The following is an 18,922-nucleotide window of genomic DNA, read 5'->3' as shown; positions in this document are numbered from 1 at the left end:
GCGAGGGACCCCCTTTTGTCTGCCGCCCCCCCCCGGCCGGGGCAGCTCCCCAGGGCTTTGTGCGTGACGCCGCTGTCAGTCAGTCCCCCCCCGCTGTGAGGGCAGCGCTGTCAGTCAGTCCCGGGGCGGACCAAAGGGGGTCCTCCCGTGCCCCCGCCACAGGGGGGTCGCCGCCAGGACAGAGCCGGCCCCGGCCCCGGCCCCGGCCCCGGCCCAGCCCTGGGGCTCTCCCGCTGCCCTTCCCGGGCACCAGCGCAGCCTGCCGGGACAAGGGGGACCCGAGGACGGACGGACGGACGGACGGACGGAGCGGCGGGTGGCTCCCGGCGGAGAGAGCTTCCTCCAGAGGAGAGCCCTCGTCTCCGGGAGCTTCCCTGGAGCAGCCTGGGGCCGCTGCCCGGCTGTCACTGCGACTGGCAGTCGGTCGCCGAGGCGAGCTGCCCGGAGCCGGCCCGGCCCGCAGCGGAGCGGAGCGGAGCGGAGCGGAGCGGCAGGTCTCGGCCCAGGGGCCGCGCCACCCCCAGCCCTTTCCGAAGCGGCCTGGGGAGCGCCGCGGCCAGAGCGGGCAAAGAGAGCCGGGGGCGGCAGTTGGCGGGGAAGGGCGGCGTGCCCCTGCCCGCTCCAGAGGGGAGTTCGGCCGGGGGAAGGAGCCGGGCGACGGTAGCAGAAAGCCACGTCCTCTGCGCTCGCCAGCAGGGACGTGGCGACCCGGAGAGAGCTCCCACGCAGCCTCAGGGCGTGCGAGAGCCTGGCCCTGGGAAGGGCTGGCAGGAGCGGGACCAGCCCTGTGAGGTGGGACCGAGGGGACGACCTGCTCAGCTCAGCTCAGCTCAGCTCAGCTCAGCCCGCCGGCAGCGCTGCGGGAGGCAGCAGGAAGGGGAAGGCGCACCAGGGACTCTGAGAGCCTCCGGCTGCTGGACCCGTGCTCTGCCCTCCCCGAGGCGGCAACGGGCGCCAGAAAGCACCCGCGAGCCGGGGGGCCCTGGATCCTCCCGCCGCCGGGGGAAAGGAAAAAGGGAAAAAAGGGAAAAGGAAAAAAGGGAAAAGGAAAAGAGGGAAAAGGAAAAAAGGGAAAAGGAAAAAAGGGAAAGGAAAAGAGGGAAAAGGAAAAAAGGAAAGGAAAAGAGGGAAAAGGAAAAAAGGGAAAGGGAAAGGGAAAAAGGGAAAAGGAAAGAAAAAAGGAAAAGGGAAAGGAAAAAGGAAAGGGAAAAGGGAAAAGGAAAGGAAAAGGAAAGGAAAAAGGAAAGGGGAAAAGGAAACGGAAAAAAGGGAAAAGGAAGGGGAAAGGGAAAGGGAAAAGGAAAGGGGAAAAGGAAAGGGAAAAAAGGGAAAAGGAAGGGGAAAGGAAAGGGAAAAGGAAAGGGAAAGGCAAAGGAAAGACAAATGGAAAGGAAAAAGGAAAAAGGAAAGGGAAAGGAAAGGGAAAGGAAAGGGAAAAGGAAAAAGGAAAAAGGAAAAAAGAAAAAGGAGGCCAGGCTGGGGGCGGCAGGCGAACCCCCTCCTCGCCTTCCCAGGTGCCTCTCAACAAGAGGCGTGAGGCTCCGGAGGCAGAAGGCCAGTCCAGGGAGGATGTGGAGCTCGGGCCAGCTGCGCCAGAGGTGTTGCCACGGTCAGAAAGGCCTACCCCCGTATCACGACCACCTCCCCGAGGAAGCCAAGACGGCTTAGGGGTGTGGGTGACTCCCTTCTGAGGGGAACAGAGGGGCCGAGATGCCGGACAGAGCCTCCTCTTAGGGAAGCCTGCTGCCTCCCTGGGGCCCGGGTTCAGGGCAGCACTGGGAAACTTCCCAGCCTGGGACGGCCCACGGACTATTGCCCACTACTGCTCTTCCGCCTGGGTGGCGACGAAGCTGCAACGCGTGGTCCAAGGGCGATTGAAAGAGACTTGGGGGCCTTGGGATGGTTGGGAGGGGAATCTGGAACACGGCTTATTTTTCCCTCTCTCCTTCCAGCTGCGGGCAGCGACACTGGAAGAAAGAGACGGACCCGGTCTGTTAACACGTGGGTCGTGGCTAGTGTCCCCACCAGAGTTTTGGGTTTTTCGATAGTGGGGTGGCCGGCACGGCCCCAGGCCTGCTGGTGTCAGATGGGATTCGCCTTTCTCAAAGGGGGAAGGGGGTCTTGGCTCACGAGCTAGCGGGGCTCATTGGCAGAGCTTTAACCTACACTCGAAGGGATGTTATGGAGGCACACACAGTCAAATCCAACAGGTGTTAAAGCTCAGCTTTATTCTTTCGTAAAAAGTTAGTTAGAACTCCAGTAACATTTTGTAAACCACAGGCTCAGTGATGTAAGGGGAATTAATACTACACAGCCGACTTAAGAACTCTTAAGATTTAAAATGATGACTCAAAATGCGCGTATCACTCACCTAAAAGTTGAGGGCTCTCTACCTTGAGGAGTTACCTCGGGTGGCGTCCCGACCCAAGGGGGAGTCCCTGACTGCAGATCCGCTGCTCTTGGGAGGACTGATTCCAAAATGTCCTCCAGCGGGACCCTCTTTACACCCTTGTTGAATCTGATCTGTGATCTTCGATACTGAAAGCAGAGGTCAAAAGACTGGGAGATGCCTGGGAGTCACAGGTGGATCCCGGAGGGGAGAGCTTCCTCCAAAAAAGAAAAAAACCTCAAGGGTAGCTTCCTTGGAGGAGTCTGGGGCTGATACCTGAGATCTTATGTAAGTAAAGCAGAGGACAAAAGCCTCTGGGAGATGACTGGGAGGAGGCTCATGCAGCTGCCGGAGTTGAGAGATTTATCTAAAGGAGAAAAAAAATACCTGGAGTAACTTACTTGGAGGAGTCTGGGGCTGCTACCTGGGATCTCTGGTCCTGAAAGCAGAGGTCAAAAGACTCTGGGAGATGCCTGTGAGGAGTCTCAGGTGGCTGGCAGAGTTGAGAGATTTATCTAAAGGAGAAAAAATATTTCGAGTAACTTACTTGGAGGAGTCTGAGGCAGGTAGCTGCGATCTCCGGTACCGAAAGCAGAGGTCGGAAGACTCTGAGAGATAACTGGGAGGAGTCTTGGGTTGATCCTGGAGGAGACAGTTTCCTGCAAAAGAGAAAAATCATCTTGTGTACCTGCCTTGGAGAATCCAGGGCTGCTACCTGGGATCTGAGGTCCCTATAAGAAAAGGCCAAAAGACTCTGGGAGATGCCTCCGGGGAGCCTCAGGTGGACCCTGGAGGAAAGAGCTTCCTCCAAAGGAGAAAAATCATCTTGGGTGGGTGCCTTAGGGAAGTCTGGGGCTGCTACCCGGGATCTCAGGTGCCTAAAAGGGAGGTTAAAAGCCTCTCGTGGTTGCTGGGAGGAGTCACAGGTGGATCCTGGAGGGGAGAGCTTCCTCCAAAAAAGAAAAAAAAAATCTCAAGGATAGCTTCCTTGGAGGAGGCTGCGGCTGCTACCTGGGATCTGATGTCCCTGTAAGAAAAGGAGAAGGGTGAATGTTAAATTTCCCTGAGCAGAACTAGCACAACAGTCTAGGTGGAAAAAAAAAAAAAAATCGAAACTGGGACTGTAACGGTGTAGGAGACTGAGCCGTTTCTCAGACAGGGCTCTGAAATTTCATAGAAGCCATTAGGGCATGTGGAGAACTAGGGGTAAATTGGTAAACTGGACTAAAAGTGCAAGAATGCAGGCAGAGACCTGATGAGCGTCCCAGTGATTTTGGGGGACTCAGACAAGCTCTGCTAACAAAATTTTAATGATGCACTTGCAATTAGTGTCCTTGTGGGTCAAATGGCCCCTGATAGCAGAAACAAAAAAAAAAAAAAAAAAAAAGAAAAAGAAAAAGAAAGAGAAAAAAAGAAGAGGAGCAAAGCAACAAGAGGCTGATTTATTGGCAGTTGCTTTTGCAAGGAGTTTACAAGTGAGATAAGGATTAGGAAGAAAGATGATCAGGTACAGGGTCTGAACTAAGACCTAGAAAAAGAGAAGGAGAATGTGAAGGAACACTAGAAGAAAATGTTACTATTGTGGAAACCTGGGATATGTGCACCAATAAACATATTTTTCTAAACATCTCCCTGAATGACCAGGGAAGTTAATGGATGAGGTAGTGTGTTTGGCTACAGTGGTCAAGAAGAGGAAAGGGTTAAGGAAGAGGGATGTTAAAGGAAAGAGGAATCAAGTGTATTTGTGGCTGTGCTGAGAGAAGCCTTTGAAGTAAGCAGGGGGAGAGGACTGATGGGGACCAGAGCAACCTCTCCCAGCAGAACCTCTGGTTAAAGCAAAGCTGGGAGATGAGGAAACAGAATTTTTAGTCAACACCGGGGCTACGTATTCGGTCTTAAATACACTAGAAGGAAATTTAAGTAACAAAAGCATAAATGTCATTGGTGCGACAGGGACTCGTGAGACCTGGCCATTTTTCAAATCCCTGAAATTTAAACTTGGAAAACAATGGGTTACTCACCAGTTTTTATATTTTCCAACTTCTCTGAAAACTTTTCTGGGTAGAGCTTTACTTGAAAAGGTAGAAGCTGAAATCAGATTCAAGGATGGGGAAGTTGAAATTTTAATCCCAGAATCTAAATATGTCGAAGCCATAGCCTTGTTGTTACAGGATACAAATCCCAAAAGGGACAAGATACCTTGAGAAATAGAAGATGCAGTGATCCCCATCGTTTGGGCAGGAGAAGTTCCAAGAAGGTCTAAGAGAGCGGAACCAGTAAGAATTGATCTAAATCTAGGATCGTCACCGGTAAGAATTAAACAATACCCTTTAAAATCAGAAGCGAGAACTGGCTTGGTACCAATAGTTCAAAAATTCTGAAAATATAACTTGCTAGCAGAATGTGAGCCAAAATATAATACACCTATCTCACCAGTAAAGAAAGCTAACGGAAAAGATTACCGTTTAGTCCAGGATCTTAGAGCAATAAATCAGAGAGTACAAGATATACATCCAGTTGTTGCAAAGCTGTGTACGTTACTAACTACCCTCACCAGTGAACAAAGCTTTTTGCTTTTGAGTGGGAAAATCCTGAACCAGGGCGAAAGACACAATATACTTGGATGGTTCTACCACAAGGCTTCAAGAATAGCCCAACTATTTTTGGAAATCAGCTGGTGAATGAATTAGAGATTTGGAGAAAAGAAAATGGACAGGGAACTGTATTACAATATGTAGATGACATCTTAACTCCAGCGGAATCTCGGGAAATTACTGTGTATGTACCACATACGGTAGTCGCAGTTTCGGAACAAAAAGGGGGGCATTGGTTGTCCCTCAGCCGTACGCTGAAATACCAAGTGGTACTACTAGAACAAGATGACATCGATCTCAAGACCACTTCAGTTACAAATCCTGCAGTGTTCCTCTCCACTGATTGAGCGGAGAGTTCACCAGAACACGATTGCTTACAAACTGTAGAGGAAATATATGCTAGCCATCCGGATCTTAAAGACGTTCTGTTAGAAAATCCAGACTGGGAGTTATATACTGACGGCGGTGGTTTTGTTCGCGATGGGAAGAGACTGTCAGGATACGCCGTGACGACCTTAGATGGCATAGTAGAGGCACGAGCCTTATCTCCCAAAACATCAGCCCGAAAGGCAGAACTAATAGCCTTAACTCGAGCATTGGAACTGAGTGAAGGGAGAAAGGTTAATATCTGGACAGAGTCTAAGTATGCTTTTGGAGTTGTACATGCCCATGGAGCCATCCGGAAAGAGAGAGGACTACTATCAGCACAAGGAACTGAAATCAAGCGTGCTGCACAAATACAAGAACTATTACAGAGCATTCAAAAGCCAATGGCGGTAGCAATAATGCATTGCAAAGCCCACCGAACAGGAAAAAACCCACCAGAAATAGGTAATCAATTGGCACATGAAGCTGCCAAAGAGGCTGCAGAAACAGGCATCATGGCATTATTACCAGAAAAAGAAATAACTTTACCAGAAACACCACCTAAATATGATAGTAAAGATGCTAACAATAAAGGCCTTACAGGCACAAGAACAAACAGATGGATGGGCTGTCACACCCACAGGGCAAATAATAATCCCACCCTCATTAGTGAGAGAAATTGCTAAATGAGAACATTGCTAAATAAAGAACAGCGGGGAACTGAAAATTTAGTAAAACGTCTTCAAAAGATAGTTATAAGCCGAGCAATGACAGAAATTATCCGATTTATCATGGAAAAATGTGAAATTTGTTGTAAAAATAACCCAAATACCAGTAATAAATTAATATTGGGGGTTACAAAAGGAGGAAATTCCCCAGGAGACTACTGGCAAATTGATTTTACAGAACTGCCTAGAAAAGGGGGATATAGATACATTCTTCTTCTAGTTGATACTTTTACGGGATGGCCAGAAGCTTTTCCCTGTCACACCAATTAAGCTAGAGAAGTAACTAAAATCTTGTTGAAAGAAATTATCCCGAGGTTCAGTATCCCTTTAGGAATGTCCTCAGGCAGAGGACCACATTTTGTTGCTGAAGTTATAAAACAGTTGAGTAAAAACTTAGCCATAACATGAGGTCTCCATACCCCTTATAGGCCACAATGAAGTGGAAAAGTAGAAAGAATGGACTATACACTTACATTGCAGATCGGGAAAATATGTCAGGAAGCATCAATGACTTGGATACAAGCGCTACCTTGAGCGCCGTTAAGAATTAGAATACAACCTCGTGGTAGAAACAGCTTGAGCCCTTGCAACTTACTTTATGGAAGGCCTTACCAGGCCCCACATAGACCAGGAACAATTCACATTAAAGGGGAAATGGACTTGAATAATTACTTAATGTCCTTGGGAAAGACTGTACAGGAATTGCACAAGTACGTGACGACAAGCAGGCCCTTGGAACTGGATACACCAGCCCATCCATTTCAACCTGGAAACTTGGTCTACATCAAGTCGTGGAATTTGGAGCCGCTAACTGAGAAGTGGAAGGGGCCATTCCAGGGGCTCCTGACTACTTATACAGCTCTCAAGGTCCAAGGGAAAGGCCCGTGGATTCATTATTCCAAGATGAAAAGGGCTCCAACCTCATGGACAGTTGAACAAGAGTCTCCCCTTAAATGGAAATTGAAAAAGTTATGACTGATTTTTATGATTTGTTTGTAACAATTACGGTAGCAATTGTGCCAGATACCATCTTGGGATCAGAACCTCCATTTAATTTTAACACAGAATATAGCTCAAATACTCCACAAAAGTGATTGTTGGATTTCTACCCAAATGCCAGGCTCTGGACAAAGCTAAGTCCTACCCTTGATAGGAGTGCCACTGCCAATAAATGTATCATTATTTAACAATCCACAATATGGTAAAGGACATCAGACAATGCATGGTGGCCAAGCCTCTCCGGAACAAGACAAGAAGGAAGGTTACAAGTTACCATCACAAAAGATAACCTAAATTCCACTGTATGCTTATATGGGCCAGATAATGACTCTCTAAGCTCCTACACCCTTAAGTCTGGAGAAGATGGGTGTGATGATTACACTGCTAGACGAAATGACAAAACTTTTGTAGGATGTTTCCCAGGATGTAACAGGACCAGATCATGTTGGAGGCCCGCACTAAGTCATATGGACACATCAAATCACTTTGGCCTCCAAGTCCCAGAAGGAAGCGGTTGGTATTGGTTATGCGGAACATGTGCTCGAAAAGTACTGCCTCCCAATTGGCAAGGAGCATGCCCACTAGGAGCCGTAGTCCCCAATGTAACAATAATTGACAGATTGTATGAACAGAGCGGATGGGTTTCTCAAACAAACCAGGAGGGTTCATAATCCCATTATAGATCATTCCTCAGGATACCATAGTTTTGCCAGATGGTTTATCCCTTGAATTGGAGTTAGTGAATTGGAAAAGGCAATAGTAAATACATCACCTGTTATAGAGGACATTGAAAACAGAACCGCCGGTGCCATACAGGCATTACAAATCGAAATATCTAGTTTGTCTCATGTAGTAATGCAGAATCAAATGGCTCTTGACTTAACTACTGGCTTCACAGGGAGGTGTTTGTACAATTGTTAATACGAGCTGCTGTACATACATAGATCAAAGTGGCAGAACTTCTACTCATCTAGCAGAGATTTGGAAACAAACAAAGATCTTACATCAGGTTACGAAGGACAATACATCCTGGGGATTTGAGGACTTATGGCACAAACTTACCTCATGGCTACCTAATTGGATTTGGTTGAAAAATCTATTCATTATTGCAATAATTGTAATCTGTGTGTGCATCTTAGCCTGCATAATGATTCAGTGCTGTAGCTGTTATAATCAAGTGTACATGAAAATTAAGATTGGGTATTGAGGCTTTGGATCTGTAGGTCCAAAGTCTCAATAAAAGGGGGGGAGTTGATGCCTTGAATAAAGGCATGAGAAGGAAAACTTCACTGTATCGCTGGAAAACTTCACTGTATTGCTGCAGTGACGGACATTTGCTTGCTTGAATAACTTTGAAATTTTGGTATGTACTAATTAGATAAGAAAACCTCGAGCTTTGTCAATGGTATGTGCTAAAGTCGCCAACAGACAGGAGGCCTCGGGCCTGATATGCGTCAACAGAGAAGAAGTCTTGGGCCTTGATGATAAGCTTTGAGTTCTGCTGAATTTTTGTAATTAAAACTTGCCAAGGCCAGCTAACTAGGAAGAAGAGATGACCTGCCCCGCGCATGACCAAAGGGCGGGCACTATGTAAATGATAATAGGAATTTGTATATGACTGGAACAATATAAATTTTGCTTGCTGTAGGTAATGGTGTGCAAGCTAGGTGGAGCGATCCCCCATGCACCCAGCGCTGCAATAAAGAATGCCTGCTTTCTAAAACTCCAAAATTGAGTCTTAGAGAGTTTCTTTGACCGGCTTTTTCGCTAACAGTCTTGCCGCACCTGATGGGGAGAGGAGAACTGAGTGGACTCCAGCGCGCACCGACCCGTTGATCGGGGACTCCATCGGCTCCTCTCCTGCAGTCAGGCGGTAAGCGCACAATGGTGCAACGCTATTGGAAAAGAGATATTTTCTGATAGATAAATAAGGGAAGAAGGAAAAGTCTCAGGGGGAGTAGCAAGTATTTGGGGACATTTTGTCCTCTTTGGGCTCTGTGTAAGATGCATCAGGAAAGTTATGCAGCAGGAGCATAATTTCCTTCCTACACATTGATTTGTAACAAAGGGAGACGTCCCTCGTTTTGGTGTATGAAACACTGGGTTCGATTCTACACATTGTTTCTGTAATGAAGGGAGACATCCCTCATTTGCTGTACAGAACGCTGGTTTAGAATCGGTACCGATATGGGCAATGCGACTTCCCAGGAGACTCCCCTTTGTTCTCCCTTAGGATGCATCCTGAAAAATTGGAACAAGTTTGGAGAGGATCCCCTAAAGAAAGATAAATTAAAAGCTTATTGTGCACAATGGTGGCTGATGTATGAATTGGAGGATGGAGAAAATGGCCAGAGAATGGATTGCTGAATTATAACACTGTTTTACAATTGACGTTGTTTTGTAGAAAGATGATAAATGGGGTGAAGTTGCATATGTTGATTTGTTTTTTAAGATGTGATCATGAAAACTGTAAAAACGTAGATTGTTGGTGGATGATGCTTATGGAACGTATTAGCAGAAAGTATTAATGGAAAGGGAAAGAAAAAGAACTGTTGTATTGGAAAAGAATGTAAAAGGCAGTGTGTTAAGGACGGTGGGGAGGCTGAAGATGTGCAGATGTTGGTCCCAGAGGGGAATCTGGTAAATGTAGAAGGAAGGGATGAGAAAAGGAAATCGCAGGATAGTAGTGATTATCCTTTCTATTATTGTAGTATGCATTGCCATTAGTTGTGTTAAAAGAATGATTGTAAGATCTATCTCTCAGGTAAGGGTTCACCCAGAAACTCTCAGGTAAGGGTTCACCCAGAAACTGAGGAATACATAACTCTACCAAAGCAGACAGACACAACTTATACCAATACATCGGTCAAGGAGGACATACATGTGGTTGAATTGTGACGCAGGTCACGGGGTGGATTGTATGGATTGTCCGGCTCATAGCTCCCAAACAAGTTTCACCATGTCTAGTGCACACAGGCGACTCATGGGGGGTTACAAAAGCGACCCAGCCTTGGGTTGCCTTGAGGCCCTGTCTCTCTGCAGAGATGACTCACTCACGGGGAGCTGTGTAGACAGCTTAGCCCTGGGTTGTCTGATAAGCCCTAAACTAAACAGGGCGGTGGCTGCACCATTCAAAGAACCAAAACCTGAATTGAGCCTTGAAATCCCTTAACAAATAGTATGCCCTGAGTCTCTATCCAGCCACTATTCAGTTGCCCGAAGGAACAAAACCCAACAACAACAACAACAACAACAAAAACCCAAAAGGGAAAGGGAAAGGTATCCTGTGCACTATTTTTGGAGCATGTCTAACTTGTGCACAGGAGGAGGCACTGAAATCTGATACGGCAAAGATAATGGGTGCAGCCGATCTCATTGAAGCTACAAAATTCAGTGCACTAGAAACTGAAGTGACCAAAACTGCTTTAGAGGCAGGATGGAAAATAAGTGCAGCCTTCAGTGTTCATAATGGACAACTGGAGGCTGAAAAGACATTTTTGAAAGATGAATTAAATTCTGAAAGGGAGAAGAATAGAAAACTGCTCGGAAAATTAAATTTGTTGTAAGGAAGACCAGCCCACTTCCAGGTCAAGAGCAGGGAGTGAGAATTTTAGCCCAATCTCAGGGAGAATGAGGGAACAGCATCCCATTATACAAGCTCCCTTGAGACGGGCAATAGGGCTGGAGGGACAGCCAGTATTTGTACATGTCCCGTTCACGACCTCAGATCTATTCAACTGGAAGCAATCAGTGGGGTCCTATCGAGAAAATGCGGACACAATGCCCACAGAAAGAAAAATTATTTGCTGAATCCTCAAGGAAAAGGGGGCCAGAATCAAATACTAACCTAATTATGCTAGGGACATCTGATACTGAGTAAAGGGGATTGGGGAGAATATTGAGATTTCCCCAGCCGATCCCCTGGTTCCCATAAAGCTGGGGAACAAAGTTACAAATTTCCTGATAGTTTTCATTAAAAAAATTTCATTCCATAAAACAGGGTTGCTGTTTTAGGGTGATTTCACAGATTCCCGAGAAGGTGAACACACACACTGACTAGAAGGGGAAAAGCAAGCATTTATTAACTACAGACATGCATTATGCTAAGGGTATCTTGTAAAGCAAATTAACGTACCGACCCGAGGACTGTGAGGAAGATGGACCATCCATACATTCTTGTGCTGTCTTGCACCACGAGCTCAGCCCAGCAATCGGTAGGTGCCGGCTTTACATGGGCGTCCCCACGGAGGCAATGGTGGCCTCGCCGTACACCAGCCCCATGCTCTCCAGAAAAATCCCGGTAGTTACACATTTGCAGAGGAATGGGTTTTGGCACACGTGGCCAGCAGGTGCCAAAACACGCCTCAGTTGCAACATAGGGAGCCTATGACGCATGCGCTCGCTGGCCAGGCGCGCTGCGCGAGCCGTAGCCACCTTGTCTATTGGTTCATGGGCTTTGTACACGTGGCATATTGTCATAATCCAGCAGTCACGTGCCGACCATGCTCACAGATGGACTGAACAAGTGTATTCCAGCAGACCACACCTACAGGATGAACCCCTGCCTGATGCAGAAGTAGAGCTCTTCACTGATGGCAGCAGCTCTATGCTGGAAGGAAAACGAAGAGCTGGATATGCAGTGGTAACAAATGCCCAACCGCTAGAGACTAAGGCACTGCCTAGCAACACATCCGCTCAAAGGGCTGAATTAATAGCATTGATGCGAGCTCTAGAACTAAGTCATGGAAAAAGAGTAAATATATATATATATATATATATATATATACACAGATTCTGAATATGCATTTGGGGTGGTGCATGCAATTTGGGGGCAATTTGGAAGGAAAGAGGACTGTTAAACTCACAGGGAACTCCAGTAAAATATGGGACTGAAGTTATGAGACTGCTGCAAGCGGTTCTCTTACCAAAGGTTGCAATAATGCATTGCAAAGCCCAAAAGGAAATAGTGAAATTATAAAAGGAAATTGGAAGGCTGATTGTCTTGCTAAAAAGGCAGTTCTAAAGGAGCCGAAATTTGAAGAAGCTTTAATTCCAGGGCCTCGTTTAGAATTACCACCACCAAAATATACTGAGAAGGAAGATGAATTAGCAGAACAGATAGACTGCTCCAAAAATGGACAAGGTTGGTGGATAACACCGCTAACGCCATTATTGATTCCTGAAAGAATGATGGAAACTTCGCTCAAGAGATTACATCAGGAGATGCATCCAGGAGAAGACGCATTGACAATAACTGCAAAAAGAAATTTTTTTTGGACCAAAGATACAAAGGGTAGCAGACATGGTAGTAAAAAAAGTGTACCATCTGCTGTGCTAATAATCCAAAAATTGGGAAAAAAGTTATAGGAGGAATTGTGAAACAAGGAATAATTCCTGGGGAATACTGGCAAATAGATTTTTCAGAGCTACCCAGGTATAACGAATATAAATATTTATTGACATTGGTAGATACCTTTTCTGGCTGGCCAGAGGCTTTCCCTTGCCATGCCAACAAAGAGCTAGAGAGGTAATTAGAATCTTATTGAAGGAAATAATACCCCGATTTGGTATTCCAGAAGGAATCTCCTCTAATAATGGGCCTCATTTTCTTGCAGAAGTCATGCAAGAGATTTCTAAATTTTTACAGATTAAGTGGGAATTACACACCCCTCGGAGGCCACAATCAAGTGGGAAGCTAGAAAGAATGAATCAAACTCTTAAAAGGCAACTTGCTAAACTGTGTCAAGAAAACACACCTTAAATGGGTAGAAACTTTACCTATAGCTCTTTTACGAATTCGAGTAACTCCTAGGGTCAAAGGGAAAGTAAGTCCTTTTAAGGTTGTTTATGGGAAAGCATATCCCATGAGTCTTTCTAACATCACAGGAGACCAAATGCATATAAAAGGGCAGGCTGATGTTAAAGAGTATTTGATTTCTCTTTCGCATACTTTATCTTCACTACACAGGTATCTAAATCAGAAGGCCTCTCTCCTGTTGGATAAAGGTGGAAAGGACCTCACACCATGTTATTGAAAACCTGTACTGCAGCCAGAGTAGAAGGAATGGACTCCTGGATTCATTACACGCGAGTGAAAAGAGCACCAGAACCAGATCAGGGAAAGTGGACAGCCACAGACTGGGAAACTCAAATTTCAGCTAATATCTGAGACCATTGAACTTTGAGAGAATGAAGAACCTGAATATTATAATATCCCATTTGGTACTAGCAGTAGGTCAAGAGAATTTGGTTTTACAGCTTATCCAGTCCTTTGGGCAAATCCAGAATGTTAGTGTAACCGCTTGTCTCCCTCCATCTGAGCTGGCAGACAATCCTTTAAATTGGGGAATATTACCTTTCTAAGAAAGAAGAAGAACAACAATGGAAATAGGGTGGTTAAATAAAATATTACATGGAACAGGATCCTCCCTTACTGGATGGCTGGCAAATCTAATTTAAACTTCGACCACTGTTGTCATTATTACAATCATACTTTGTGTTGTTTTAAGTTCTATCAAGAGACTGGTTTTACAAGCCATGGCTAGAGCATATGTAACGATAAAATGAAGTAGTGAGACTTATGAGACTCATATGAAGAGATCTCATAGTCTCAAAGGGGGGTGTATTGGCTTTGTGTGGCAAGGTTTTGGTAGCAGGGAGGGGTTACAGGGGTGGCTTCTGTGAGAAGCTGCTGGAAGCTTCCCCTGTGTCCGACAGAGGCAGTATCAGCCGGCTCTAAGACGGACCTGACGCCGGCCAAGGCAGCACCTCTGTGATAACATATTTAAGAAGGAAAAAAAGTTGCTGGGACAGACAGAAATGGCAGCCCGAGAGAGGAGTGAGACCATGTAAGAGAAACAACCCTGCAGACCCCCAGGTCAGTGAAGAAGGAGGGGGAGGAGATGCTCCAGGCGCCGGAGCAGAGATTCCCCTGCAGCCCGTGGTGAAGACCACGGTGAGGCAGGCTGTCCCGCTGCAGTCCATGGAGGTCCACGGTGGAGCAGATCTCCACCTGCAGCCCGTGGAGGACCCCATGCCGGAGCAGGTGGGTGCCTGAAGGAGGCTGTGACCCTGTGGGAAGCCCGCACTGGAGCAGGCTCCTGGCAGGACCTGCGGATCTGTGGAGAGAGGAGCCCACGTTGGAGCAGTTTTTCTGGCAGGACTTGTGACCCCACGGGGGACCCACGCTGGAGCAGTGTGCTCCTGAAGGACTACACACCGTGGAAAGGACCCATGCTGGAGCAGTTCGTGGAGAACTGCGGCCCGTGGGAGGGACCCATGTTGGAGAAGTTCATGGAGGACTGTCTCCCGTGGGAGGGACCCCACGCTGGAGCAGGGGAAGAATGTGATGAGTCCTTCCCCCGAGGAGGATGAAGCGGCAGAAAATAACGTGTGATGAACTGACCGTAAACCCCATTGCCCGTCCCCCTGTGCCACTGGGGGGGGTTGGTAGGGAATCCGGGAGTGAAGTTGTGCCCAGGAAGAAGGGAGGGGTGGAGGGAAGGTGTTCTGAGATTTGGGTTTATTTCTCATTACCCTACTCTGGTTGATTTGTAATAAATTGAGTTAATTTTCCCCAAGCGGAGTCTCTTTTGCCAGTGATGGTAATTGGTGAGTGATCTCTCCTGTCCTTATCTCGACCCACAAGCTCTTTGTTACATTTTCTCTCCCCTGTCCAGCTGAGGAGGGGGAGTGATAGAACGGCTTTGGTGGGCACCTGGCGTCCAGCCAGGGTCAACCCACCACAGGGGGAAATGATGTACTTAAGAAATTATGTACTTAAGCCACACGAAAAAGGCCACAAAGGTCTTGTGAAACAAGATCCCCTTTGTATAACCAATGCATGCCTTGCTAACAACTGTGCCCCTGAAGAAGAACTAAAAGACTGAGAAGAAGGGAACATCCTACCCCAGGAGGCGCCAAAAAGTTGAATAATTGCTAATAGGCATGAAGTCAGAAAAATCTTCGAAAACTGGAGGAAAGGTAAAGAAAGGTGGCAGGGGGAGATCACGACCACCAACTCAATTCCACACCAAAAAGACTTACCCCCCCAACTCTCCTTGAGCATGTGCTGTAAAAGAAAAGAACACTGTACCTTTAATTCCAAGCAGGGAAACTTTAGCCCAATGGAAACTGTGCGAGATAAGCGACTCCCAGTAATAGTTTTTGGAAGAACTTTGGAAATTGAATATGTATAACTGAACTGTATAAATTGCTTGCCCGTTTAGGCATGAGGGGTGCTAGCTTTGCGGATTACCACCTAGCCCCCATCTTTGCGTAAACAAGAACTGGAATAAAATACCTCTGCTCTGTGTTTATATTGGCATTTTGCACACCGGGTGAATGACCCCACTTCTGGGACAACAGTGGGGCAGGCAAAGCACCGCATCCCGCAGGCCGAGGGGCTCAGGCACCCACGTCGCTGCCGGAGGATTGCCGGCAAGAGGTTTGGCATCTGGAGAGGGGCTGCTGGGCCAGGGTGCCCAGGCACCCACCCCACTCCCCCAGCCGCAGCCACGAGTGCTCTCAGTGCTGGAGCAGAGGCCGTAGCAGCTGCCTGTGCCCAAGCCTGTCCCGAGCGGAGGGAAGACTTTGCTGGCGAGGAGCAATCCAGTGAAGGCATTGCTGAAATTGCTGGGCTTGAAGTTGCTGCCAGGCCAGGAGGGTGCCGAGGGGTCCTTGGGGTGGCAGCGCCTGGGCACCGTTCAACTCCGGGGAGCTGCAGAGCAGGGAGTCCCCGAGGCCGTTGGGGAAGGTCGCGGCCACCGCCTGCACTTTCCAACCCGGCTGGTCCATCAGCTCCTCCGCCACCTCCCTCTTGGCCCTGGCTGTCTTCTTGGAGCCCTTCCCGCAGAGCCGGACCACCCTGATGCTCTCACCACGCGGACAGCTCTGGTGGCCGAGGTCCTCAAGGCTCCTCAAGGCTGAAGCGCTCCCCAGGCTCTTGTACTCCACCAGTGCGCAGTGCTTGCTCAGCAGCTCGGGGAAGTCTGACGTGTATTTCTGCACATCCGAGGGCAGCTTGCGGCCCGGCCACAGGATGCGGATGGAGGCGATGGTGCCGAAGGGGCTGAACATCCTCGTGATGGTCTTGAGGAAATTCTTCTGGAGCAGCAGCAGCATGTCCTGCTCCAGGGGCAGCAGCTCCCAGGCCAGCAGCAGTCTGCTGGGGGGGGACACTCAGCAGGGACTCGGGGATGGGGACCCATGATACCGAAAAGCCAGTCGAAGAAACTCTCTAAGACTCATTTTGGAGTTTTAGAAAGTAGGCATTCTTTATTGCAGCGCTGGATGCACGGGGGATAGTTCCACCTAGCACGCGTGCCACAGCTTCAGCACAAACAGGTTATATGGAGTAACCAATTACATATTAATCAGATTAGTATACATATACATAAAAATTATTGTAACTGAGTATCATAGTACTGCCTACATCTGATCACATGCAACGGTTCTTCATTTGAGTCAAAGGGCTGCTTTTGCGACCACCGATCCGTTTCAAATTCTGTTGGCTGACCTTCAAGTCTTGTTCGTCATCCTTGTTCTTTGATCTTGGAGCTTAACATGGTTTCAGTCATATATGGTCAGTTTCAATATTAATCTTATCTAATGTACAGGAACATCCAGTCATAAGAGCAAAGAACTGTAAAACTTAGGAGTAACTACCTCTACTAGTTAATTACTTGGCTACACTTCTGTCTCTTTTTTCAATCATAGTGTTAGTATAAGATTTCTAATAATTATTTACCAAATCTCACTTTTACAGTCACCTAGCAGCAAACCAGTTTCCACGGCTGGTACAAAATATTAAAACCAACAAATATTTAGACATACCATACAGAATGTATGGACATATGCTATCACCCACCGCCTCACTTTGGTGCCCTCCTCGTTCACCTCCAGCAGCTCTGAGAACCGCAGGGTGTAAAGCGTCAGCCACCAGTCATGCGTCAGGTATTTCACCTGAGGGACAGAGGGGGCCACTGTGTCACTGTGAGTCTCCCCAGGCAGGGACCACCCTAAACCCATCATCGAGGCAGGCTGCACCCCCATCAACCTGAGGTCATGGCAAGGCAATATCCCCCTTTCAGGATTTGTGGGAGAAGGCCGCCTGTGCTCCCGGACCATGGCAAGAAGACACAGCTTCCCTGTACATCACACCACCAGTGCTTCCCTGCAGTTTTTTAGTTAAGGCATGATCTCTCCCAGAGCAGCCTGGGGGAACCATGGGCAGAAGAGGTGAACCCAGCCCTGGGCTTGGGGTTTGAGGACCCCTCACCGCTTCCCCAGCCACCCTCCCTGGGTGGAGAACTGCTGCAGCACGTTGAAGGCAGACAGCAGGGCCCAGCTCTGCACCACCAGCGCTTTGCCGGGACACAGGCAGCCTGAGCAGAGCCTGGACCTCCCCGAGCACCTCACCGCAGACAGCCAGAGCACACCCAGACACCCAGGCATCCTCCACGTGGAGGCCACTTCCCACCCCGGCTGGCCAACGCAACGGGCTGCCTACCTTCTTCAAGGGCGTCAGCAGTTTGATGCTGACGAAGCCCATCTTGTTCTTCTGGACATGTTTCAGGAGGAAAGCATCCTTGGCCAGGTTCTCATCAGAGAGGCGGAATTCCACCTGGGACGCAACCCTCCTGACCAGCTGCCGGTCAGGGACAGAGTAGCTGCAGTCCAAGAGATCAGCCCCCAGAACATCGCTCGCATCGCAGAAGCTCCCGGCAAAGCAGCAGGGACACGGGTGTGACTTGGTGGCCTTTGGGATGTGCAGCACTGCCCGGTCCCAGCCACAGCGGTGCAGATGGCAGAGTGTTGAGGAGCGGGGTGGCTCAGCTGCGCTCTGAAATGAAACGGAGTTTTATGGTTTTAGAAGTGCGCTTGCCTTCACGCCCCCAGCATCGGTCCCTGCCACAAGTTACGCAGCAGATGGCCTTGCGCAATCTTGCAGCCAGAGGTGCCTCACCAACAGAGCGCCATCTCTTTAATTAACAGGATACAGGCCAGGAGAGATCTTTGGCCTCCGGTTCACGGCAGTTGTCCCGACTCCCCCAGGCCACACACCGTTCACACAGCGGGAGCGAGAGGCCTGTGTCCTTGGTACCAGGGGGTCCTTGCTAGTGCCGAATCCTCCAAGCACGAGGAGGGGATGTACTAACCCCATCCCTGGGGTCCCGTAGAGCGCAAACAGCCCCAGCGCCCCGACACCGGACGTTGGGCAGAATCCAGTCCTTTTCTGGGAGCACGCGGCGGCGGGTACCGTCTCCTCCTGGGTGTCACGCACCCAGGGAAAGCGCCGCCCCCTCCGAGGGGGATCCAGAGCTGCTGCTTTTCCCATCAGGAGACTAAAAGACCTGACAGCACTACTGGAGCGAGGGCTGGGGGAAAGCGTGCCACCGAGCGACACCGCGTGACCTTCCTTCGCGCCCTCGAGGTCCTTTTTCCTATTTCTGCCTCGCTCCGGTCAACGCAGCGAACAGAAGCACGGGCAACAGTCGCAAACGCATTTGCCATCTGGCGCAAGGAGGCTGCGGCTGCAGCTTGGTCCCCGCTCGGCTCGGCTGAATCAACTTGTTCTTCTTCCCCCACCGGAAAAATACTGTTGAAAGCAAAGAGGATTTGCACCCGCAGACCCTGAGAGCCGCCTGTAGGCCCCGGGGGCACCCCAGCCTCCCTTAACCCTTTCCCTCCCCAGGAGGAGCTGGGGAGGCTCTTGGGGGTGGGGCGGAACACAGGGAGCCCCCGCATTCCTTCCGGGGAGATGCCAAAGAGTCCTTGGCAGCCAACAGCCAGAAGGGACCATGGCGCGGCCACCAGTGCAGCTCCCACTGCCTGGGCCCTGGGGC

The 18,922-nt window shown here is 48.8% G+C and overlaps 1 protein-coding gene across 1 annotated transcript; it reads right to left on the bottom strand.

Annotated features, from left to right (window-relative positions):
- Positions 1 to 1,819: 1,819 nt before the first annotated feature.
- On the bottom strand, positions 1,820 to 17,799 carry LOC138690601 (uncharacterized; the record flags this gene model as incomplete). The annotated part of the gene is given in 8 exon segments (XM_069810655.1): positions 1,820 to 1,967; positions 2,394 to 2,538; positions 2,937 to 3,048; positions 15,413 to 15,758; positions 15,760 to 16,250; positions 16,252 to 16,312; positions 16,945 to 17,039; positions 17,587 to 17,799. Coding segments are annotated over 8 exon segments (1,611 nt in total), but the record flags the coding sequence as incomplete, so codon positions are not given.
- Positions 17,800 to 18,922: the final 1,123 nt, after the last annotated feature.

The sequence above is a fragment of the Haliaeetus albicilla genome, chromosome 22 (genome assembly GCF_947461875.1).
Source record: "Haliaeetus albicilla chromosome 22, bHalAlb1.1, whole genome shotgun sequence".
Taxonomy (NCBI): domain Eukaryota; kingdom Metazoa; phylum Chordata; class Aves; order Accipitriformes; family Accipitridae; genus Haliaeetus; species Haliaeetus albicilla.
This window is presented reverse-complemented; position numbering and strand designations above follow the sequence as displayed.